The sequence below is a fragment of the Taurulus bubalis genome (genome assembly GCF_910589615.1).
Source record: "Taurulus bubalis genome assembly, chromosome: 19".
In the NCBI taxonomy this organism is placed as follows: Eukaryota; Metazoa; Chordata; class Actinopteri; order Perciformes; family Cottidae; genus Taurulus; species Taurulus bubalis.
Window position 1 is genome coordinate 12,281,917 of NC_136607.1, and position 26,825 is coordinate 12,308,741.

Here is a 26,825-nt window from a genome sequence, read left to right on the forward strand (position 1 = left end):
AGACACAGAGAAAAACATTTTAGTATGTCTCTTTGTTTATGTATGAGTGAAGTGAAACAGCGTGAGTGAAGACAGGGTGAGAGTGTTATGTGGGCATGTGAAACACAGCGTGTCAATGACAGAGCAAAGGGAAACTCATGGTCAAAGGGTGAAGAGATTTCTTTGGTTGGCAGGTCAGCAGAGGATTAGTCGGGTACTCACTCTGCATGCACATCCCATCGGTGCAGTTCTTGGACTGGAGCACCATGCCCTCACAGTCCTTTCCCCCGTTTTTGGGTGCTGGAACGCTGCATTCCCTCCTTCTCCAGTGGGTGCACTCTGTCCCACAGGTGGACCACTTAGTCCACTCTGTCCACAGGCCATCCACTGCCATACAACAGACGGGACAGACGGGGGTAGAGTGAACGGAATGGCAAATGAGAAGGTGAAGACAAACAAGTGCACGAGTGGATGAATGTGTACGTGATTGAGACAGCGAGATATGTGGGAGAGACACACACACACACACACACACACACACACAGACACGTAAGGGTGGAGGCACAAACAGAGCGAAATATGCAAACACAGAGTTGTATCATATTTGATGTATTTCGTTTTTGAGCACCTAAACCCTTTCCACCCACTACTGAGTGGGTTTATTGTAATTTGATGCCATACCTGGGCAGAGAGGATTGCACGGCAGCTTCTGAATGCCTTGCCCTTCGCAGATGGCGCCGCCGTTGAGCGGAGCTGGGTTGGTACAGCTGCGTGTGCGTTTCTGGTAGCCGCGGCCACAGCGGCTGTTACACACTGACCACTCCGTCCATGTCGACCAACCACCGTTCACTGGTATGCATGGGAATAAAACATGTTGAAACCTCACTCAGACTGCTCGTCTTCTCACCTCATCCTTAGATTTAAAAAGGTGCTTTACAATACAAAAACACAAAATAAGAGACAATTTACACTTTTTTTAAATCTAGAAAAACAAATTAGAAAATTCCAGTAAAAGCACAGAAAAACAGCAAACAAAAACATTTTAATTGAATTAGGTTTGCCCTCAGTGTGACCTAACAATCTATAATTTAAATGATGTGTCATTGCCCATTATAATAGAAGTATGTATAGAGTTTCTGACCCTGATATCTCTGGTTGTTACTTTGCTAGTGAATCCTGGTCAGAGAGCTGCATTTTCCATTCACAGAGTCCTCCTAATGCCTCTCTTCCCTCTCTCATCCATCTCTGTCAGCGACTAAATCCAGTGCAGAGCGACACCAGGGCTTGTGGCTGAGAACAAGTCCGTGGCATTTGAGATGGTGGAACTGGGCCCCTCGGAGCCTCCGACTTTCAAATGTGACACGCTTATGAGTGAAGCCCAAAATATTGGACTCTAGGGGAAGACTGCCAAAGCCCCACATTTCTGTATTGTCTGCTTTCTTTCCTACGTGGATTATGGATCTATCTCTTCTCTCCTTCTTTCTCTCCATTGCTTGTGCTCCTGTTTCCAGTGTCCTTGTCGTGAGTTGGGCTGCAAACCACAGGACTAAAAACATATTGCATGTTCTCACTTTTTCCATCTCTAAAATCAGACACAACTCTCTCTCTTATGCTTTGGGTTCCTCAAACTGCTGTATGTGTACTTTCACATACAGCACACTGTGCATAAAGGTGCAAGTACCCAATTTGGATTACAAGCAAGGCCAGCACTAACAGACGCAGTGGTTCGTTGTACTTTCTCTCAAGGATGAGCTGACATCAAAGCAGTTATTCAACGCCAGTGACAGGAAAGCCTTGCGCAGACAGCAACCCTTGTCCCTGAAATCGGTTCTCTTGAATTTACAATTTGTGTTTCTTTATCGCCCTGACATTGACCCCCAATAGCTAATTTTCATGAGACAATGAGAAAAGTGATGAGGGAATTATAGATTTTAAACTTGACCCTTGTGAAAGTATCAGTTTCAAGCATCTGTTCACATTTGTCTTGAGTCCGTATCCATCCACATGCACGCATCAATACCACTTTATTCAGTCTGAAAATGCACAGCCTCGAGCAGGCGTTGTTCAGCTTCACAGCCGCACTGTGCAATAACAGTCACGTTAGCTGATGTTGGGGAAACAGTGGGTGAGTCTGTGTGAAGCCACAGCAGGGGTCTCTTTAAGCATGGCTCAGCCACATCAGCACCTCGCTTACAGTTCAGAAAATCATTTATCTTCTATTCCTTGCACACCTTCCGGCATGAACAAAATGAGCGACTGTTACACACCCCGGGAGAAAGAGAGAGGGATTTTGCTTTATGCAGAGTGTCACTTTGAATTCTGTTTTTTTTTAGTTGAGTTGCCTTCTTATATGAATTCAACACTTTTCTTCTGCACCAGTGTCTGACTTTATTCGTCCCTCAGGTGGCCAATAAGGAGAAAGAGTGATTGCCGGTCAGAAGATGAAAGACTACTGTTAGATCTCATTGACTGTGTTGTTCAGTGTCAAGATGGCGGTCGCTTACCGTAGACAATAACCGTGGCGGTGGTGCTGCGTCTCTTGGCCACGATGTTCTTAGCGACACAAGTGTAGTTGGCGGTGTCAGAGAGGCGGGCCTGTTTGATGATCAGGTTGTGATCAATGGTGATGTAAAAGTTTCTGTCATCCGCAGGATCAATAACTTCCTCATTCTTCAACCACTCCACCTAGGAGGAAGAAGAGAGCACAACTTTTAAAGACAAAGAGTTCGGAGAAACAGAAAAGTCTTTTAAACAGACGTTGTGAGAACGTATGACAGGTTGACCTCATTAAATTGTGGACAAATCACAGCAAAGTGTGTATTTAAACAACTATAGTTTTTCTTATCTCCGACTAACCTCTCAAATAGCAGTGAGTGCGAGGATTAGAGCACACTTGTTTACTACTCTGAGGTCCGGCTACAAAATGTCAGGAGCTATCAAGCTCTTTTTACTCTCCCCTTAGAACAAAGCACTACAGTAACAGCAGGGTTGTCAGGCAGTAGAGAAAATTCCTGAATCTGAGAGTCTCTCTGACCTTTCCTTATGAGTTTCATTTCTCTAAATGACACGGATATTGAACTCCTGGCACATCACAGAACAGTAGACCATTTAGAGCCTTTATACGGCAGTAAATCACCAATATCCCTTTTCTCTTCAAGAGGTGTAAAGGTTTCAAAAAGAATAACATGTGCCGCCTCGCACTCTGAAGCCACTTTGATTCAACAATATTTGCTGGTTGTCTGGTTTTCTTCAAAAGGAGCTGTCCAGCGATGGGGAGACCTGGCAAAAAGCTAACTTCCTGTGTATTGTGATATCCTATGAGGAGTGGGGCCTGATAAGAGATAAAACGCTAAGGAGCAGTACAGGCAAAGATAAGTAGGATGTTTATAAAAGATTGTTCTCAGGAGAGATAAAGTATCTCAGAAAAGTGGGACAATAACCTGATATAAGGGCTGCCAAGACAAAGCGATGTGCGGGCTTATTGTTGTTGTTAGATTTCTTAAGAAACACAGACATGGCATGTTGTGGTGCAGGGATGTACATAACACATTGGGCAATGTTGTAAGACCAGCATTGTTAGAACTTTCTCAAAAGAGGAGATGGGCTGATTGAGTTACATGCATCACCAGCTTCACTAGTATCTGTGTTTCCTTGAAGTGACGGATATCAAAGACGCCATCAGCATCACACCTCAGCGGCCTGCTCTCTTATCCAGTGGGAACACATTGGAGAGGCTGGGACGAAAATATTTTCAATATTACACACTGATGTCATCGTCAAACTCTGCTTACCCAGCCCTCCTTCACATGAACGCACACAACACTCACATTGTGCAGCCCATAAAACAGCTGTCATCATGACAAACTTACATCTGACCGAACACTGGACGCTTAATATCGAGCAAGTAATATATTTATACTTTATATCAGCAGAGCTTTACAGTAAACCTCTGTAAGTGTGATGTATATTCTCTGCTGATTTGGTGCTTATAAGTGTTTTCCTCCATCAACATATATTAGCAGACTCAATCTCATGGAGAAAGGCAGGCTTGGATTCCCTCACAAGCCATCTTGTGAGCCATTTCACAAGCTGAAATTAAATCTCTCTCACAAGAGCGCAATGAAATAAAGTGCAATATAACATCAGTTATACTGCACTTCGTATATAAGTTGCGATGTATGCATTACATCGGTCACTTAGTCGGAGGTATATGTTATACATCATCTTAATTCCTCAACATAATGGTACAGGAAAGAAAACATGGATTTATAACAGATACTAATTTAATTAAATTCACAACTAGATGCTTAATGAAAGCAGTTTATCATCACACAAATCAATAAGAACTGCAGTATGGACTTAGACATGAGACACAAAATATTGAATCTATGGTAATAGATGTGTTCTTGTCAAGCTGTTGACGATATCAATTCTTAGTTTTTTACTTAAAAAAACAGCTTTTTAATGGTTATTCCAGCAACGCCTGTCCATATGTGATAGGTGTATATGTTTAGGCATTTCAGTATATTGCTAATAAGTTGGCTTCTGTTTTAATTTTACTGCAAATGTGCCTTGACATCTGCTGAGGTGGCAATTAGACAGCTGTCTTGACTTTCAGGATTGGAGCACAATAATACAAAAATAACACACTCAACCTCCCAGAGGTTTCAACAATGAAATACATTTTATAAAAGTAATTTTAAAACATACATTTTAAATAAGGTAAATAACCTGCAATTATTATAAATGAAGTATAACACACTATTACCACTCATGAACAGGGCGGCTAAAAGGATTATAGTGAATGCATCAATGTATTAATTGAACAAGGGTTATGTAGATTGTTGTATTTTTTCTTCCAATACTGCCACTAATTTTGATACTGAATGACACTGACAAAAATGACAAGCATGAGAAAAGGGAAGAAGAACCCTTGTGTTTAGGGAACAAAGAGTTCAGAGGGATCTGATTTCCATTTTATATCCTTTGTTCCCTGTGTCATGTTGAAAAGTCCAACAAAACAAATAAAAATGATGCAAACAAGAGAAACGGTTTTGTTGACATCATAAATATGTTGCTATTTAGAGCTCACATCGGTGTGAGCAGAGCACAGGGCTGGTAAGCAAAAGGTCTGTTCTTCGAATCGAGATAGCTATGGACAGCTGATACAAAGAGAAAGTTATCCAATTTTGCACCAATCACAGAGGCAGCCTCTCCAAACGTGCTGCACTGAGATGTCAATAGCAGTTTGATATGAGAAGGTAATTAAAAATGTAACAAAAGCGCAGATGGAGGGGTGGGAGGGAGACCGAGTGACGAGGAATAGAAAGTGGAAGAACCTTATGTCAGAAGTGGAAACGTGCGTGTGAGAGCAAAAGTGAGCCACAGTTCACCCATCGTTTATTCTGTACCGACTATAATTAGGACTCATTAATAAAACCTGAGATGAAAAGGTAAGCCAAACTACACCACACTTGAGAAAATATTTCAAATGAATAAAATTCTGCAGAAGACTACATCTCATATAGCATTTGTCCAACTTTATTGCATGCCAACAGATTCAATCAATCAATCACACACAGACACACACAGAGACACACAGAGACACACACACACACACACACACACACACACACACACACACACTCACACACACACACACACACACACACACACACACACAGCTCGTTAGCATCTGATTGGCAGTGAAACATCCGGAGAGGTAATTGGCATATTTCCTGTCATTAATGAAGGGAAATTGCCACATGTCAGCTGTCTTACGGAGACAGAGTCTCCTGTCTGGTTGGAGACAGCCAAGTGACAGAGAGAGAGAAAGAGAGAGAGAGAGAGAGAGAGAGAGAGAGAGAGAGAGAGAGAGAGAGAGAGAGAGAGAGAGAGACCTGAACCTAGAGAAGACCTAGACGACCAGAAATTAAGACAGGTATAGGGGAGAGGAGAGAGATGAGCAGGAGGACGGTCAGTTAGTGTGCCAAAATGTATGACATGTCATCAGTGAGGCAAGGAGAACAAGATAGAATAAAGACAGCGAATGGAGGAAAAAGATTACGAAGAGGTGACTTTGTCTTGAAGAGGTGATGACTAAGTGAGTGTGTAATGAAAGAGACTTATACCTGCACTGCCTACTGTAATGGTGTATTGTTCACACTGCTCATACTGTATCACATATTCATATTTCCCCTTTACCATTTATTCCATTCTATATATTACTGTTCATTCAGAGTATAATTCTGCATATTACCCTGCAGTTTATTGTTTTTTGCACCTCTGCTTACATGCTATACTGACTCAGTACATGTACTCTGTGCAATGACAATACATTTGAATCTGATCTAAAAAGAACAATCAAATGTGGTAACAGCTCGCTCGCAAAAAAACAACAAAAGGTTATATAAACTGTGTGTTTTGCGTAAGGCTATTTGTTTGTTAACTGAAATATCTAAAAATATATTGAAAACATAATCACTCCAGCAACATAATCAGAATGTAGTCATTTGGCTCAGACGGAACAGTGTCTTTACAGTGTGGTAACAGTTAAACTAAATGTGCATACTTTTAACCAAAACATGCAATGAGGCCTGGATTGCTCTTTTTTATGTGCACTACTTTCCTCCAAAAGGTTCACTTAAAAAAAAGTACAATTTTGTGCAAAAAAAAATCACTTTACTGTCTGTCTGACCCTTTGCAACCGTAGGCTATAAAGCAGGTTCAGGTCTTTTGAGGGACGCCCCCATTGTGGTCCACATCCTCAATACGTTAATTTGGACACATCGTCAGCGTCTGCATCCTTCCACGGCCACTTCTTCTCCCACTCGCAAACATAACTGGCTGCACACCAGTCTGTAACCAAGGAGTGGGATGTTTCTGTGCCCCGTGCCAGCACAACACCAATTAACCCAAAATACTAAACACACTGTATACAATCCACTCACTTGGTAAGAACCAGCATGCAATCCACTCACTTGATAAGAACCAGTGCAAGGCAACACCATTCACTACTCATCCCTGTTGAGTCAGAAATAGAACGTGTGGCAGAGTGTGGGGGTGGAGAGGGGCGTGAAAGGGAAGAACAGGGAGAAAAGAACGTTCCACAGAAATGTGTGAGCCTCCTCTACAGAGAAGTCATTATGAGCTCTCCTGCTCCTCCACACGAAGTCTAACTATCCATCCGATGTAATTTATTCATTTCCCTTCTTTCACAGCAGCATATACTCTGCCGCAGGCTTGAATGACACACCTGGAGAATGAACCACGAAAGGTTACAAACTGATTATTCAATCACTTACTATGAGACAACAAGCCATATGCTCTGCATCTGCCTGCATGACAAGAATGGAAATACAAGCTGTGTAAATATTAAGAAGCTGAAATGCACTAAGATGTGATATATTGAGGTGTGATGAGCAGACTGTTTGTTCATGTGTGTGTGTGTGTGGTGTGTGTCATTACTTGCTGGTATCGATATCCGTATGTGTGACGGTGGATGTGTATGTGGAGGAGCTGGAATGGGAAGGGAGCAGGGCGAAGGAGAGAGGGTGAGGTAACAGAGGTTGGAGGGGCTCCGGTGTCCATGCAGAAGACAGATATCTGAGACTTGAGCCAGGAGTAATGGCCTCCTCCAGCTCAGTCCTGCCTCAAGCTCTCCACAGTCTGCTGAAGGAGAACAGCCATTTCTTAAACTAGCTCCAGCCAGACGATTCATTGCTGCAACACAACTCTCTCCATTTTCTCTTGCACAGTTCGGATGCCTCTTAAAATGTGATTCCTAGAACACCTCTCTGCCTGCAGCGCAAACAACATGAAGGTGGGAGGAGTTTATGTTTTCACCACTCTCTTTTTATCTGTTGATTAGGAGGCATAAAAAGTATTTGGTTATTATATAAATTGGCATATGAATCATCATTGGTCCACAAAACGGTTGATTATATTTTGATGGTGATGATGTAACTATAGGATATCTGCCATTATACTGCACATTTTATTTTTAAGACAAAATATTTTGCTACATTCAAGTGTGGGTGGGTAAGGACAAGTTGGCTGCAGAGAGGCATGGCACACTAATGCCATTTTATGTAAAATATTAAATGAACTAGTAGTAATGTTACTAAGGCTGAAGCTTTGCAAGATGAAGAACTGTGCATGCAGTCCTTGGTCTCCCCAAGTCTCCTCTGGCCTTTAGAAAAGCTCAGTTGATAACTCCACCAAGGGACAGGGTTTTTGTGCACTGAGGCCAGAACTCTCTTTGTATGCAATACAACCTTCAGAAGTAAGGATAAAAGATGCTTTCACAAGTTCAGTTTGATCAGTTTAATTTTGTTTAGAGTGATAAAGATGACTGTGGCTCAGTGGTTAGCATGCCTGTCTTTCAATCAGAGGATCGGTTCAATCCCCGCCTCCGCTAGTCCACGTCAATGTGTCTTTGAGCAAGACACTTAACCCCTAATTGCTCCTTGTTTCTGTGTCTATGTTGTATAGAGCAACAATGTAAGTTGCTTTGGATAAAAGCATCAGCTTAATGTGAAGAATAAATGGTTTATCTCAGAATGAGAACTCCATCATTTACCTCTCATTGCCATGTTAAAAGAAAATCCCACTAGGCAGCCAGCAATTCACCTTCCGTATGACTCCAGGTTGCGTAGAGAAAGGTGATTTTTTTAATCATTTTTTGCCCTTTTTGGAACTGTAAAACAAGAAGCTGTATTGGTGGATCACTAATTCAAAATAAAAAGAATGGCAAGGAGGTTTTCAACACGCTACTCCAGTAGCCCATACATGTAGTAGTTTCTTGGATTTGTTTTCTAGTGTCAGTTTATCTTTGCATCATTCTAGAGCCCGAAGCAGTGCTTCTTGTCTTTTTCCTGTAATTAATTATATTTTCTTTTCTTTCTCAGAGGTGGTCCGATGGATTACATGCACCCCCTGGGGTCCAACGTTGTACATTTCAATGTTTGTCAAGGCCTGACCCATCGGAGGTTACAGTAGACTTATAGAGGACAACAGCGCTCACACATGTTGAGCTATTAGAGTAAATCACAGCCTTTGCAAAGGGAAACTACAGTGATTGACAGATGGGTGCCTAAAGGGCAAATGATTGGTTGCCGGGGGGTTTTGGTCTGCCCTCCTGACACTTTCTCTCCCATGGGTAAACTAAATGATAACGCACTTCCTGTTTCACTGGGCACTGAAGTGTTGTTACTCTTGACATTCCTGGCCCCCCTCATAACTACGAATGCAGCATGTCGACTGGGTTGAAGAACTCAGTTATTTTTTGACAAGGTGACCCGATGAGCGGCAGCGTGTGCCACGCCTTCACATCGCCCATTAAGTGGAACTGGACCTAAAATCAACAGCAATCACTGCCGTTAACATGGTCTGACGTGTGGAAAAGGTGGATGCTGGATCTCCATAAAGAGCCACAGTCAAGATATTAGAGCCAGATTAGATTTAATAACAGAACAGTCAATGCTGAGATGCATTACAGGCACATTTAGTTAATAACAAAAAGGTAAGAAAACATAATTCTAGCTTAATAACATAATCTCTATAGATTGACAGAAATGTGAAACTCTTGAATTTGGCTGTGGCTGCCGTTCCAGCTGTCGAAATTCATCACATTTAGTTTTCTCATTTCTCTGGATGAGGGAGTGTGAAGTAAAGATCTTTACGTTTCCTAGCTTTCTTCTCAGTAAAGCCAGTGGACTTAATCATGGCAGCAGGGCCTCTTCCCCGCAGAGCATCAATGACTCGTTACCCATGATAACACGGCAGGACCCCGGCTGACTGAGGAGATGCCTGAATTAAAAACCTGCTTCCATGGAAACAGGCTCAGCAGCTCACAGTGCTGCATCACCTCTGAACTCTCGTCTTTCTCTCGGGGCTGTGACAAGTGCTCTGAAGTGGAGATGGAGATGGAAAGCATGGGAGAAGAAAAGAGAGAGGAACAATAAAGCTGCATTCTTTCACAAGGAGATTTAAGTCAATTTTATGAGCCTGCCACATGTTCTTGAGTATGAAAAGAGGGCATTGTTACTTCTGTAGAGACCCTTAAGATGTTGATGAAAGAGCTCCATGGAGGTATTAAAAGAGAATGATCAGTGTTGAGCTGAGGGAAAGTTTCCAACCCTATCTTTACCTTTCCTCTATCTATGGCCAGCGCTCAGCATGTGAGCCCACGTAATACAGAAACCAAGCCTTTCCTGCCAAATCACTCCTTCTCCCTTCCGTCCAATAATAGTCTCAACGGTTACATTTTCCTTCTGCTTTTGATTAAGTATATATCAAATATTCATGGCAATGGAAATGTGTAACAATGACTTTTAGGGGGCCTGGTGAGTGTCTAATGTATTCAGACCATACAAGATGTTCATGACTGAATCCTTGTGCTATTTCAGAAACCTCACTCGCAGTACTGCAGTCCTTTGAGGCCAAAGTTTCATTGGTAATGGCCGCAAGGAGAGCCAAAATAAATGCCGGCTGCTTGTTTTCTTTGTGTGTGTGCGTATGTGTGTGCGTGCGTGTGTGTGCGTGCGTGCGTGTGTGTGCGTGCGTGTGTGTGCGTGCGTGTATTCCACAACTCCGGGACTATCTGGACACTAGAAAATCAATGTATGTTTGATTAACCTGTCAAAGATAAGGATACCTCAAATTCAACTGTGAATGTAAAAACCTCTGTCAGATAATAACTGTTTCATATATTCGGTTATGAAAATTTGCTGCATCATCACAGGAGCAAGCCTGATTATTCAGCATAATGTTTAATTTTCGGGGCAACAGCCACTGCAGGACGCCAACAAAGACTCAAAACCTCTTAAATAGAGTAACAGAACGTCATTACTGTGGTAAACCATCGTGAAAACCTATAATGTAAATCATCTGTAAAGTGGAAAGTCGAAGAGGGAACACAAGACTGACACTGGATCACATCAAATAGCGCAGTTCCACTTTGTAATCTGAGATCAAAACTAATTGTGAACGACTTACTTTGATTGTCGGGAACGTGGGCTTTGCAGCTCTGAAAATGTTTCTGTGTGGGTGAGTTGCTTTGTAACTCTTCATCTAAAACAGCTGCAACAACGTGGCAATATAGCTGATCTCAACAAAATCATTCAAACTTAAGTAAAAGTGTCAGTGCTTGCAACCATTTAACTATTATAATGTTAGTTAGGAGGGAAAACAAATGTGTGTAACATAAATGACACATTTTCCTGATAAAAGCTCCTTTATTCTAGTTTCAAATGAGGAAGCAATACATCAGCAGTGAATGTCTTTCTGCCAGCAGGTCAGCCACAATCACACTGTTCAATCCATAGAATAGATGAATAGACTGTCAGTGCTCAGTTGAGATGTTGGCAGCATGGTATCATGTGAGCCTGGACACACAGACGCGTTAGTGTCCTTGCTGGTGCCTCGACATGTAAAAATCCATGTAGAAAAGTGAGGATGTGACAGTTCATGTGCAGTGTGTGTATATGTGTGTGCAACACAACAGCACAATGCCCACCACATACAGTCCACATGATTTAACAAAAGTGCTCTAAGAGTATGGGTTTTATGGCTCAGTCGGAGCCTGCCATTCCTCCAGCTTCTCCCTCGCAAGGCAAAGCCCTGTGAAGGAAGCCCAGAGCGAACTGACAGCCCACTGGAGGCCTGACAACCCACCGGATCCAACCCCGACAACCCGCAACAGCTCCGCTCCGTCTGCCTTCAGCCTCTCTCATCCCCTCTATATTATTTTTTTGTCTTAGAGTGGGTGAAATATGACAGATCCTTCCATGTAACCACAGACTTAGCCCATCTGCTTTTTTTCTCTGAGGCTTTTTCTCCCGGCCTGAAAAACACAGATGAAAAAACAGCATTCGGTTTTGTCCCTTTTCCCACTGAGGCAGCTTTGTTTGACTTTGGGAGAGGAAAAAAGCGAGGAAAAACAACTTGTGGAGCGGAACTGTTGTCTTTTTTTGTACCCATGAGGTAAGTGTGAGTAATTAAAGGAGTTGGAAAAGGGCCTCTGTACACACACAACATCCAACTTGATCATAGAAGGAAAAGTAAACAATCACTGCTCTTAGTCAGAATACAGAAAATGATGCAGTTTAGCCTTTTCTTTCTTTTAAAAGAAAGAGATGAACTGCCTGCTACAAATGCCGTCATCATATCCTACATTTTGACTTCATAAATATAAAACTTTAATTTGTCCGTGTAGAATTTAACAACACATTATTTGTCCTCTTGTTTGTTGTTCTGATTCTACTTGATCACACACACACACACACACACACACACACACACACACATTTTTACCCAGACTGAACAAACTATAAATGCTGGCAAGCCTCTTATTTACCCGTCATTGAAAATCTAGGTTGCCACAGCAACTCTATATCTCATAAAGCATAGATGTGTCATGATTGGACCCCAGCTGAGTCTTTAATCACTGCACAGAGCCAATCCAGGATTGACAGAGAGACCTCAGACAGGCAGCAAAATCACCCGTGCTATATGACTGTTACAGCAACACTATCAGACTGAAGCTGGATTGTATACGGAGAGTCTGCAGAGTGCCAGGCCCAAACTTTGGTCCATTTAGCCTGTCAGCACTTTGAGCGGGGATAAATGCTGTGCAGTTCCACTCACTTAACTCGGCTTTTCCTGGTCAATCACAAGCCTTTACAGAGTTCAGGCCCAACAGCCCCAACAAAAAAAAAACAACACTAAAGCCCCCCCTCCCACCCATCAAACCACTCTTTCATCCTCTATTTATGTTGCTGCAATCACAACTGAGCCTTTTCAAATGCAGCGGTAACAGCGCTCTACTGTAGGTAGAGAGGAAGTAGAGCAGGGAGGTGATATTGGCTGAGCTAAGGTAACACGGGGACACAACTGGTTTTTATTCTTTTTTTTTCCCCCACTGCAGATAATTACACTTTTTTTCTCCTCTGACCAAATTGCAGTGACCGGACGAAATACCCAAACAGCTTAAATAGCCCAGGCAGTGGTGGAAAAATGTCCTTATCTGAGCGCCGGACCGTGTCAGATTTACTCAGTGTTATTACAACTTCTGGAATGAGCAGAGTTAAAAACTGAGGAACATTCTGCTATCAACACAGTTTTTATGTTTCATGAAAGAACAGAACCATTGACTGGTATAATCAAAACATATAATACATGCTAATAAATACATATAGAAATATAAAATGATGGGAGAGTTGGACATTTTAGCTACCCATTATATAGGAAAAAAAGAGAAAGAATCACACCAGAAATGATGTTGACATTTCAGCTGAAACTAAAAACTGTCAGTGAAGCTCTTCACATAAACCTCTTTTCAGGGCAGTCAGTTCATTGGATTTGAGTTGAGAACTTTTGGCTGGGCTTAGTCTGGATAATCACAACTGCCTGCATTTCTAAGGTGAACATAACGTATAAGTGCATATTAGAACTTATCTTTAACAACTACAATTCAATGGCCCCATGAAATGTGTTTTGAACCTTACCTCAGCAGCTGGGACGCCTTCAGGTGGGCGACATTGGAGCAACACTTCCTGTTCGAGTGACACTTCCTTTCCAAGAGGCTCCTGGTCAAACGTCTTCCTCAGGTCTACAATGCACAGAAGAACGTTGTGTATCAATATTCACTTGTATCTCATTGACAGGTAAATGTGAGGGCAATTTTAAAGCTATGTTTAATATGAAATACTGAGTCAATCAATAATATAATATTGGTATCCTAACAATAAATCATCAGAAGAAAAAGGCAGGGTAACTCATCTATAATAATTGCCACTGTTAAAAAAGCAGTACACAACAGTGTATGTTTGAATGTTAGAAACAGCAACTGAGATTTATGCTTTCTTTCTATCTCCCTCTCTCCTTCAGCTAACAGATAAACCTCCCTGAAGTAGATGTAGAGAAGATAGATAGAAGGGGATCCCTCACCCGCCAATGAAAAACTAATATTTTTGTGGTGTGAGAGCCCTGACGGAGTAGTGCGAGGCAGGGATAGTGGAGCTGACAGGGCAGGATTACTGAAGGTGTCATGCTACACTGGAACCCAAAGCCCATTAGACATATATCATAACCTGCTGCACAGACTGAGACAGGAGCGGTGGACATCTTATACAAAAACAGAGGGGAGGGGAGAGAAGAGGACTTAATGGGAGTTACAGCACCATTTGGGAACGTTGGAGTTACTGAAGCTGCAAAGCTGCAAAGCTACAATCAAACCTCCAAACTCCACTAATACCATTTCCACAGTCTTTGCAATATTCTTGGCATAAACAGTCCTGCTAACAAAGGCAAACATGGCAGAAGAGCCAGCTAAACCAAGTTGAAAAGGATATCTGTGCGCTGACTTCAAGCTGAGAGGATATAGAGAAGCCCAGACCTTCAAGGGTTGAACGTAGCAGGAAACATACATGTTAAAAGGCTCTAGAAAAACTGCAAAAAAAAGCCGTCAGAGTAAGATTGACAACAAAGCTGACTTTGACTTTTGACTTTGCGTGTTGGGGGTCTGTGTTTACTTCACTTTTGATATCCAAGTTTCTGATACCAACACATCTTCAGTTCCTAACCGTGTCCATGGAAACAAACCCATAAATTACCCTGGTTCAATCTGTGGAAACTATATGGCCGTTCTTATACACAGAACGCTGTTAATATAGTAACGGTAACGGACTGCTTTCACACTACTGGTCATCATTCATCTGCTCATACACTGATGGCAGGGGGGTACCACACAAAGTGCTACCTGCACATTAGGACTATCTAACCACTCATACTCATTCACACGCCGCAGGAACAGCCTGCAGGGGCAAATCGGATTTAAGTGTCTTGCACAAGGACAAATCGACATGGACTAGCAGAGCTGCTCGAACAGCCGATCCTTTGATTGAAGATCGACCCTACTCTCCCACTGAGCCACAGTCGCCGAGGCACTGCTATTGACATTGTGTGTTAAGATTTAAAAAATATATATTTATTATAATATACCTCCATAAGATGTATAAGATACCTCTGCAATAGCACATTGGCTGGGAATGCAAGGTTTAAATGTGAGATAAGAGTCGATTGAAAGCACCTTCAGATGTGCAGTGACACATGGCAGAATGTGTACTTCAGAAGTTGAAGCAGAAAGCACATAATCAGTGTAATACTCTTGAATACTTAAAATATTGAAAACTTAAATAACTGCTGTTCAATGTGAGGGGAGATGGAGATATGTGTGTGAATGGATATAGTAAAGACAGAGCTTTCTCACTATAGACTTTTTATATGCATCACTACTATAAAATATAAATAAAGCATCCCTAAAACATGATACAAGTAGAGGTTAAATTTACAGATTGCATCTCTTGCTTTCAATAGCTATTATACAATGACACATTATACTTAAATAGAGACATTTCACTGTTCAGCTAACGGTTCCACTTTCCCTCTAGTAGAAACTAGATCCTGTTCGTATTACAGAATATATGATCAGGCTACACCTGGAGGCCCCAAATAATATATATAGTCATTTTAAGGTTCATTTTTTATTTGGAAAAATGAACTTTAAAATAACAAATGCAATCCTTGTCCCAATTCCACCTGTGAGTATGCATGACTTCAGGGGAATAATAACCTTAACGCCACAATTTCAATGCATTATAAAAGCTGAAAGCGTGAGTGTCGAATTGAAAGCAATTTCTGTAAAAGTCTGGTATGAAATTAAAAGAAGGAATGACTGGAGGGGCATATTGTGGGACATATAAAGCGTTATGGAATTTGATCCAAGGACCAACAGTTTGTTTTTATTAAGATGGAAAGGTAAGGAAAGGAAAAGAGGCAGCACAACTCTGTCTCAAAGGGGCACAGCTGTTTGAAGTGGTGAGAGTCATTCTACTGTTGCTCTGATGTCAAAACTACAATGTAGAGATGAACGCTCGTTCAAACTGCCTCCACAAGATAAAAGAAGAAGTATGACAGGTAAGGAAAAGCAGCAGGCACACTGTCCCCTACACAGGAACACACTTCATGTTATACAGTACTATATATGCTCTGCAACCAAAGCCAATAAATAAAATATGAATTATCCATAAACATACTGGAGAGAATACCAGTCTGGCTGTTCATTGTAGCGGAGTGGCCCATAATGCCTAGCAGCCATACTGGCGGTGGTGTCTACGGTGCAGAGCAGGTTTTAGTTTGGCTCAAACATGTTTTAAATTATAATTATGGGGTTTATCATGAGAAGAAGTACATACTCAATAACCTCCTTAAAGCCAAGTAATCAAAACGAAAATGTGTTGTTGCCCAATAATAAACTTGTTTGTATCGTGACATTTCCGTCTTTATTTTATTCTTTTAGTATCAAACCAGAGTCTGTTACTTCCACAACAACCACCAATTATTGTACAGAACATAAACATCACAGAATAGCCTGAATGTAATTCTTAGAATTAATTGCATTGGCCAGTGTTTATAAGTAAATGTGATATATTCCTGCTTTTTAGTTTAGTTTTATTCGCTTGTTGTAGCAGATCAACTACAGCTTGCTTAACCACAATTAAACACCTAGTGCTTGTTTTGTTAATTTCATCATCCTTTGCAAACTAGACATTCCTCTTAATGAAACACAGTAAAAGCATAGCATGCAAGTGATTATTTTTGCACTGCATATTTTATTGGATGTGGGTTTAAATTATGCTCCCCCTCTAGAGTCTCTCCTCACTCCTCGTAACCCTGAACAATACTGTGGGACACTGAAGGGTGTGGGGCAGCTAAGTCGACATTCCTGTGGGAGTCAGACCGTTCCTTCCTTGGCAGAAAAACACTTCCAGCCTTCCTCGCCCTCAGAAAGATACACATATGACAACGTTACCTTCAGAAGGTACTGTATGTTTGGCTACTTTTCATGTTAAATTACACTTCAGAAACTTCCTCGCTTAGTAAATCATGAGGTACTAATGCAGACCTAGATTAGCAGTGACCAGAAACGACTTGTACTCGTAAAATTATAAAGCTACAAACAAGAAAATCATGTTCCAGCTTTCTCAGTAAACTTTACCCTTCGACAATCTTTTGAAAGGCATTTCAGTTGATTTGTTTCATTTATTTAATTTGGTTCTATGCACTGCTTTTATTGCCTTTCTTTGGCAAGCAACCACTGTTCCCCAACGATGGAGGCCAATCAAAATGGTTTTGTGGAGGTCACAAGAAGAAAAGGCAATCACGGGGAATGTACACATTCTCCCTACAACAAGCACACAGAATCTCTGACAATACTTTTCGCCAGTCCAGCCATTTTGAAAGTCTGAGAGACAGTTCTCCAACACAACAACCTCTTAACTTGCCAAGGCTGGCGCTGACTCACTGTCTGATTAAACTGTATATGTTTAGATGATGGGAGAGGAGAGGAAAACAAGCCCAGTTTCCATTAGCCTAACAGGATCGAGTCTGACTCTGAAGAAGCCTGCCTGAAGAGAGAGCACAGTAGAGGAGCTAATCCATTCAGCAGAAGCTAATAGGAGGGGAAGAGGGGTCCATTGTGATTTGAGGGATAGGTTAGTGCTCGAAGGCTGCTCATCATGGGTGATTATAGGAGGTGGAGCAGCGGGAGTGGGCTCGGCGGGGGAGACTGAGAGGCATGATTCTGATTCACCAGGCAAGTATAACAGCAGCAAGCAGTAATGAGAAGAGCTACCGGTGTTTGAAAAAGAGGGAATACACTGAACTCAAAGAGCAACTGTACAGAAAACCAGGGGACATCATAAGAGAGAGAGAGAGAGAGAGAGAGAGACAATGATATATAGATGCAGAGAAAGAAAAGGAGAATTAGGAGAGATCAAAATGGAGAGGGAAGGAAATATGACTGCAAACTACCTCTAAATCACCTGAAAACCATGGATTTTGACTCCATACTGTGCTACTCTGCCAAACTGTATAGTCAAAATGAAATCATTCTAACAGTAAATTGCCAGCCGAACAGTGATATCCCTATCGAGCAGTGAGACCAAAACATTTGACGCAGACGACAATACGCGCCGCGAGTAGGTGTTGCATCTTGTGTCTGTTTGCCACATGTCAGCCACAATGAAGTGACAATTGAAGTGACTTCATCAGGAATTGAAATTGCGGAGCGTGATCAAGCTGATACTACAAAAGAAGTCCCTTCAGGTGGAATTTTGACAACAATTTGGAAGCAGTTGTGTTATGTAATATGTGTTGTGTTGCAGTAGCATTGCCTTGCTGTCACAACTTGAACTACTCTTACATCTCTGCTTTCCTCACCATGTCCTCTGGGGTTTCATTACTTTTCAGATTTTGATTGGCACATCCTTTGGGAAACAGTTGTAAACAAAAAACGAGCCCAAACTTTAGAGGCAACAGAATGTTTCTCTTTACTTGGAAACGAGTTGTGTTGTGCATTTCACTAGGAGGACCAACACAAATGCAGAGAACAAATGAGGACCACCTACATAAAAAAGAGGTAACACTGGTATAAACAAGTGCCGGTGCCTCTCTACTGTGTATACACTGCTGAAGCTCTCCCCATCCTCTGTACTGGTTTATACTGTACACAAGGAAAGAGAATCAGATGTCGGCTTTTTACCAACTCGAGTTCAAAGGGACACTTGAGTCCCATGTTAGTAAGACCTTTTTCCACTGCTTCTATCTCCAGAATCTGTAAATCTGTCCTGATACACAAGTCAGTCTTTGAGATGCAGTTCCTTGGCAGACAAGATATTTTGTTTAGAGAAGAATACAAAGATTAGAGAGAAGATAAATACTGAATAATAGGATGAAGAGAGGGGAGAATACTCACAAGCGATGCGGACGTGGGCTTTGCGGCTCTTGGTGGTCCCTGCGGAGCTCCAGGCAACACACTGACACCAGAAGTCCTCGGGCCCAAACAACTCCTCCACCTGCTGTCGAGTGATCTCGATGCTGGCCTCTCTCACTACCAGTCCTGTGAGGAAAGACAGAAAGGATTGAAAGGGGGGGGGAATATAAGGAACGTATTAGCACTGATCAACGGAGAACAACGAGCTCCAATGAACTGAAACAGACCAAAATTGATCAGTTTATATCATATGCACTACTTTGTAATCACAAATCAGACAAATTTAAATCAGTCGCATCACATGCTTTGACACTGGGTGTTTGTGTTAGTCTGGCCCCGATTCCAGAGCCAGAGAGCTGAGCTGTTTGGGTCCGGGCCCTGTGGGGGAGGATTCCCGGCGTCATGGCTACCACAATCCTGTTTGCTAACTCCTCTGATTACTGCTCATCTGGGTGCCAGGACCCAAACAAACAAATCATCCTCAAAACAAATGCTTCTACCCACAGCTGCCCCTCCAGAGCGGATTACGCTGCTGCTGCAGTGTGTGTATGTCGACCATGCATAGGAATTGTGTGTATATATAAATTAATGGGTTATGTGGTGCACAAGCATTTACTGAAGCTACAGATACTTCACATGCAATATTATGCCTGATTGAAGCTCAGTCCATCATCTGGTTTTGATTGAATGAGATATTTGTGAGGACACTGGTGGTACAATGAGGTCCTTGGAAAAATAAATACATGTATTAAAGTAACTCATTGTACTATGGTATTTAAAAATATTCGGAGACAATTAACACTTTGATGTATAGTATCTGAACCCAACATGAGCCAGATTGACACAATAAAAAGGAAAATGATTCTATGTGTTGATACATGGTATAAGGTCAGGAGACAACAGTACTGTAGATTTCTCACAAGAACATGCTGAGAACATGTTGTGAATAGCCAATGCCACCTCATCATCAAAGTGCTGCTCTGTTAGGTATAAATGTGGAGGATTTTCAGCCCACTGGAAAAAGTTAAGTTGATGTCATTTTCCTGGAACATTCATGGTCATGTACCTAGTCAGCAATAATGTGAAAGTGGACTGTGGCATTCAAATTATGTCCTGTTGAAGGGCCTTTTGTGTGCCTTGGAAACATTCTCTACACCATTACCACCAGAAATAATGCATCAACACATTTTATTTTTTTTGTCCACTATAAATCAGATCGTGTCATCAGCATTACAAACCACTATCCCTGCAGCTTTTTTCCACACTCTTTAGTTACCCCGTTTTAGAGATGACTAGGTCTGTAGCTGTGTTTAATTGTTAGCTGACATTATGACAGAAACTGGGAGTCTTCTGTTGCACATCCAATACAGAGTTTGATGAACATGCACACTGTTGTCTTTGTATGGTATTAACCATATATTGCCATTTCTTTCTACAAAATTGTCTTCTGTCTTAAGTTAATTAAAAAAAAAATTAAAAGTGTTCTCAAACATCCCCAACTCTCTGTCCTTAGTGCACATCATTGCCTGCTAATTCAAAAACAATGGGGAGGCGGGGATGGGGATGTCTCTTGAGGGGACACAAATTAAAAGGGCTACACAGAGTGCATGCCAATTCAAAAGGGGGCAGTTGCAGATTTAATGATGCGGCCGTGTTGTCGAAAGGTTAGCTCAGTACTAAACTGTAGCTTGTCCAAACAAAGGTGTCATGTTTTAGTTAGTGAGCTAACTTAAACTAGTATTTGGTGTATATACATTTGACAGCCTGTGGGTAGAAGCTGTTTTGTAGTCTGTCTGTGCATGTTTTAATTGGCCTGTATCTCCTTCCAGATGGAAGGGGAGCAAACAGTGCATGTCCAGGGTGGGTGATGATTCTTACTGTTACCTGATCCTTAATCAAACCTGTGTTATTTTACGCCGATTTAATAACTTCTTTAATGGCCTAATTGTTAACAAATTAAACTATTGCTCCTCCAGTATATTTAATAAGTCACCATTCACATTGATTTTTTTTTTAACTGAGCTTACCCAAGAGATGGCGTGTGTGGTTGATGTGACTCCATTAACATGCGCTGCCTTGTGTCACAAATCAGTGACTCATCGTGTACCAATGTTCATTCAATCAGTAACCCAATCTTTGCCTGAAATCTAATTCATTATTTTGTGATTCACTGTGCTACCTGCTGAGCTAGACATGAAATGGACCTTTTTGAGACACATTGTGCCTTTGTCAGTAATCTAATATTGGGAAAAAAATTGGTGCAGTTTAATTTGTAAAAGCTCACTCATAATGCAATACATGTATCAAGACAAATCTGCCTATAATCTGTTGGCCAATTTTTACCTATTACATTGATGGTTTAATGTGGAAACGTGACAACTGTTATGCTCCTTTAATTTCCCAAACATTGCATTCAGTTTATTGTGCCAGTAAAAAGTCCAAATCACAAAGCATATACATGTTTATAACTGCTATTATAGATATTGCTACAATGGAATAGAAATATCAATGAATACTTATTGATAAAGCAAAGTAATTCCACAGGAGACTGACAGTATCTTAGCAGTCAATAGATTTGTTTTGATCTTTTTATGCATATTTTAATCATGAGCCCACCTTTATTCTCCTCTTCTGGATGCACACAATTTGTACAAAGGTTCAAGATCTGCTATACAGTTCAAGTTGGGTTACACTGTATGTGTCTACATTTCTGGTTGAATTCAAAGAGACCGGGTGGCTGAAAAAATTAACATGCCATTTTACTTCAGGTTGAGTGCATTCACACAGCCTCCTTGTTCTGGCACACACACACCAGACAGAGTGGCATCCCACACACCAGCTTAGCTCTCATGTAAAATTTACACAGTGTGCCGACAGGCAAGAGAACAGCCGCGTCTGTTGTGTGCACATTTGCTGCTGCGTGTATGTGTCCACGTGCATGTGTGAGTCCAAGGGCGTGTATCTGTGGTTGTCTGTACTGTAAGCCAATGTGTCTGAGAGGATGTGTATTGTTAGTTTGAGAACGCCACGGATGGATGTGATGGATGTTAGAACATCACACACAGAGTCGGAGAGGCCAAATCAATATAGTGGAAACAATAAGAAGATAGGAATTCTCCAAGGGTGTAAAACACGCGCCAGAATCAGTTAATTTTTTTCTGTCTGTGTTTCTGAAGAAGGTTCTTCTATAGCGGGTAATTATCTCTCTGATGTTAGAACAAGCCCTCTGCACCATAAGATAGCCTCAAGCAACGATGACGACCAGCTATAAAGTCTACTTTAAGAGTAATTCATGACTTCATTCAAGCATGAGTAAAGTCTTCCTGACATTTTGCACTTGAAACACATCAGAAGCATCACTCGGCAGATAAGCGGGGCTCTGATGTGGGCTTGCTGACCTCATCCAGTGACTTCATGTGTTTGCTCAGCTAGGAGCTCTCAGTACACTGTATAGCATTACAAAGATAACAACAAAACAGACACACACAGACTTCGACTCAATTGGCAATCAAGAGGGGCAAGCAAGCATGGCCCATGTCAGGACCAGCGTTGAGGGGCTACTTCACACATGTCAATGTGACCATTAGCAGTAGAAATTATTCTACAATAGGTCCCATTAATAGGCTGAAGTACGGAGCCTCATTGGAGATTATATATTATTAATGTGGTCGTTAAAATGAGCTAGTCTAGCTCCTTAGTGGTAGCACAGGCTAACATTATTGATCAGACCAGTCAGGCGGAAAAGGAGGCATTGGTCATTGAAGGAGCACTGAAAGAGGAGGGAAGGGGGGTAAGTGCTCGGATTATCTGGCCAGATGAAGAGTACTCGTTTGATCTTCTAACTCGTTTCTCAGAGAGTGTGACAAGCTGTCTCCAGTGTATATTACACTACTGTAGCTGTGCCTACTTATAATTAATTTGCTACTCGTTCACTCATCAATTTTCCTTTTGCTCACGACGAACTCTAACCTGCCCTCAACACCGGGAGGTAAATGCTCTGGTGTTCAGGTGACAGCAGGGGGAGTATCTGAAGCTAAATCATCACTGTGCAGAAGGCGAATTACCATCAAGCTTTGTTCCTTCTCACCACCTTCTTTGCTCTCGTCTCTTCCTCAGTCACATTTTGTACAAGTGACCTGAATCTATGGTCTCTTTTCATGTCCTCATTATTTCACAGAAAACTGGTGGTCTCAGCTCAAATCAGAGTGGTTCATGGTCATGTGTTCACACGCATAAGACTTGCCTTCCCTGCTGCTCCCGAGCTGAACTTTAAAAATAAAAATAAAATAACAACTTTATTTTCCTTTTTTTTTTTGCAGGTGGTTTTGCGCCAAGTGCTTGTGTGTCACGTGCGCTACACATGGCCCACTGTGTGTCACATTTGTCTGATTAAAAAGCATTTAGACAGGAAATATACCTGCGTGAGGTCTCTTGAAATGCCGCAGTGGAGAGCTGCAGGTGAATTGTTTCATGCTGTGAAGAACATTGTGCAGGGAAAGGCTACCAGTGAATCAAGACCCCTATTGCAACTGCTGATGCCACTCAGAAACTGGTGTTATTTGCATCATACAGTGCCTATAAAAATGATTCACCCTCTTGAGAAGTTTTCAGGTTTTATTATAGTACACCATTGAATCAGATTTGATGTCAACAGGAAAATTGTTATTTAAAAAACAGTCCAAATTAATTACAAATTACAAATTAAAATGAAGTATTAATAAGAATGTACCCCCTCATTTCAGTATTTAGCACATGCATTATTGAATAGATGCTTTGCACAGCTTGACACTGCAATAATTGTTTGTGTCGTAATGGTTTAGGTCTTGCCATTAAATCTAATTTGATTAACTGTTGTAAGACAACAAAACATGATAACTTTGTATTGGCACTGCAATTCACCATAGACGAAACAAAAATACAGAATAAAGTAATTTATTTGGGCGATTTAAACTTAATCCACTTCTCTATTTCAAGTGCCAAACACAAGTGGCACACACAAAACAAACTCTTTGTTCCTGTGATTGTATAGGAAGTGGACAGCACCTTGTTGACATACGAGTGTCTCAAACATCTGGATAAACATGCAATGGATGCAGCCTGTAGCTTAAGTCTCTTGCACTCTCTTTATCTCATTATCTCTCATTTCATCTAAGTTCTTGCCAACATGAAAGTGAGACATAAAGACAGGAAAGAGAGAAACAGAAACACAGGGGGTGGGCAGAGAGGAGGGTGAAGAGGGAGAGATCCAATTCCTTTAGGCTAAACTATCAGTGGTATTGACCAGGCTGGCCACTTTCTATCGGCGCTCCTTTTCTGTCAATCTAGGGAAATCAGAGAGCAATAGAGTGGGTTGAGAAAGGCTACAAACATCCATTGGGCTCTTGTGGTGTTGTGTGTGTGGGGGTGCAAGGGCATAAATGAATGAATATGTGTGCAGTAAATAGCCTGTGGATATGGTTGTGTAGAGTGGGTGCGTGTGTGATGTGTGGGTTGTCTTCCATGTTGATGCTTTTAGCACAAAACCTTCTGACACAAAGGCGAAGAGCCACTGATACCTTCACCCTCTTCTTTGTCATAATCATAACCATGAAACACATCCTCAGATCTGTGTGTTCTTCCAAAAGTACACTGGGTCAAAATGAAAGGATTTCAGGTTGCGAGGTTGTTTTTACAATACTCGTTTCATATGTGTTTGGGCTCCAGCACTCTTCTGCATCTGTGTGTCTGCATTTATATTGTGCGCCAGCCCGCAACAATGCTGTGTGTTTCATACAGTTCAGTAAAACATCACTTCATTGTTGTATTTTTACGAAATACCTCAAACAACTCGGAACAGAACACTTGCCGATCCTGTGCATGTAAGTGTGTGCTTACGGGCCTAAACATTTAAATTTAAGTGAAGGAGCAGCTGTTAGTGTGTCTGAGCAGACAGACGTGTGTGTTTGTGTGTGTGTGTGTGTGTGTGTGTGTGTGTGTGTGTGTGTGTGGCAGAACAGCGGGATAAAAAGGGTAAATGTGATGTGATTGGTACCTGTAGGCGACAGAAAGAACTCAATTTCCAATACAGCAGCTGAATGCAGCCAATCAGTGCTGGGCTTGTTGTGTGTAATGGCTCTGGTGCCGTTGGGGCCTGAATTCAGCTGAAAACAACCCTGCTGGAGCTTCACTACCGTTACCTCCTCTAGATGCATACAAGCATGTACATAGACACAGCTGCACACCCAAAAGGCCCACACACCACAAGTAGTGCTGCTTGTCAAACATTTACTGCAGATTAGATGATTATCTGCACTCATTGATCAAATGAACTGGTCTATAAGATTGATAAGCAGACAAACATAGTATGTATATACACACATGTTATGTGTTATGATCAACCTTGCCTCCTACAAAATAATACCTGAATAATTATGTTAGTGTTAGTGTGATCTACTTATGCTGCACAGAAGTCAGACTGTCATGCTTCAAGTTAACATTGATCTTTTCAATATTTAACCAATGCAATCAAAGGTTAAATATTGATTTTTTTTCCACTAATCCTTAACCAACTTTGAGTTTCTTGAACAGGTCGCCAGGTGTGTTCAAGATTAACACTCATAAAAGATGTACCAATATATTGATAAAACAATCGGTGCAGCATGATGTCACCAAAACACATTTGCAAAATCCAACGTGTTACATGTAAATATACATTTTCTTTTATGCGACGGTTGATTTAGATGTGCACTTAAATGCGTACGTATCTGTTTTACTGACCAGAGTTCTCGTCAACCCGCTCCTCCACAGTGTGCTCCTTCTGGTGAACCCACTCGCTGTTGCACTTGAAGTAGATCTGGGTTGCAGGCGTGGCCTTGCAGTATAGGTTGACCGGCTTGTTCTTCACAATATAGGCCTCCTCCGGTTCCATCAAAAACACAGGCAGCGGCTCGGGTGGATCAGAAGGGAAGGTTTCCGGCAGATCACCGAGACCAATGAACTCATCCTCAACTGTGAAGAGAGAGATGGAAAGAAGATGAAGGGAGGGAGGAGCAGATGAAAGGAAAGATGGACAGAGGGAGAAATTGAGAACAGAGGCAGAGAGCCGCAGAAAGAGAGAGAAAGGGTGTGTTGGGAGAGACAAGAGACAGTGGGACAGTGTATTATAACCACAGTCTTTGCATGGGATTATCCATCCGCGCAGCACACAGTGAAATCCCTATCATTTGATATTTTGGAATGTTTACACAAGTGTATTTTGGAGCACAGGAAATTCTGGGATTTCTCTCAAGCAATAAGGCTGCTTGGCTTTACAGAACCAGGGCCTTGCTTGGTCTAACCACAACCAGCTACTGCTGAGAATCCAGAGAGAAGCAGAGCCAATAATGAGACGCAGAGTTCAGAGGTTGACTCTGAGGAACTGAAGTTATAAGCTGATCTCTCTCTGTCTCCCATTTTCTCTCGTTTGCTCTCTCTCTCTCTCTCTCTCTCTCTCTTTCTTTCTCTTTGCTTTTGTCTCTCTCCCTCTCTCCCACACACACTAGCTCACAGACACATGCACACATTCTCACACACACACACACACAGCAGATCTAATGACCTCAGGCTTTTGGCCCAGTTTGTGCCATTCCTCGGATACTTCTGCAGTAGACAGATACGCTTCCCTGTAATTACAACTCCCTTTCATCTCCCTGTCTTAAATCACATACACACAAATGCATGTGTATGCGCACTCGCTCACACACAAACAAGAACACACGCTCACAGTGCCACAAAACATCGCAAGCACACAAATATATGGGCACACACGTCCACGAGCGAGCACGGCTAACTTTCTAACTCTTTGAACACAGGAGGAGGATGAAGCCTATTCGCCACCCCATTTGTCACCTCCAGAACTGTTCTATTCTTACCATCGAACCGGTAGACATCAATTATTCACAAGTGTGAAAGAAAGGAGGCAGAGTAATAGAGACAGAGATACAGTGGGAAACAGAAGGTGAGAGAGAGAGAGAGAGAGAGAGAGAGAGAGAGA

General features: G+C 41.8%; 1 protein-coding gene across 1 annotated transcript in view; it reads right to left on the minus strand.

Moving 5' to 3' along the window:
* unc5cb (unc-5 netrin receptor Cb) overlaps window positions 1-26,825 on the minus strand; it is a gene marked incomplete at both ends in the record, with an annotated part of 101,388 nt that overhangs the window by 18,171 nt on the left and 56,392 nt on the right. Inside the window, 6 exons of the mRNA XM_079235552.1 lie at window positions 202-366; window positions 661-828; window positions 2,484-2,664; window positions 13,488-13,591; window positions 18,797-18,940; window positions 25,571-25,801. Coding sequence (XP_079091678.1) covers window positions 202-366; window positions 661-828; window positions 2,484-2,664; window positions 13,488-13,591; window positions 18,797-18,940; window positions 25,571-25,801 — 993 coding nt within the window. The remainder of the gene's footprint in view (window positions 1-201; window positions 367-660; window positions 829-2,483; window positions 2,665-13,487; window positions 13,592-18,796; window positions 18,941-25,570; window positions 25,802-26,825) is intronic.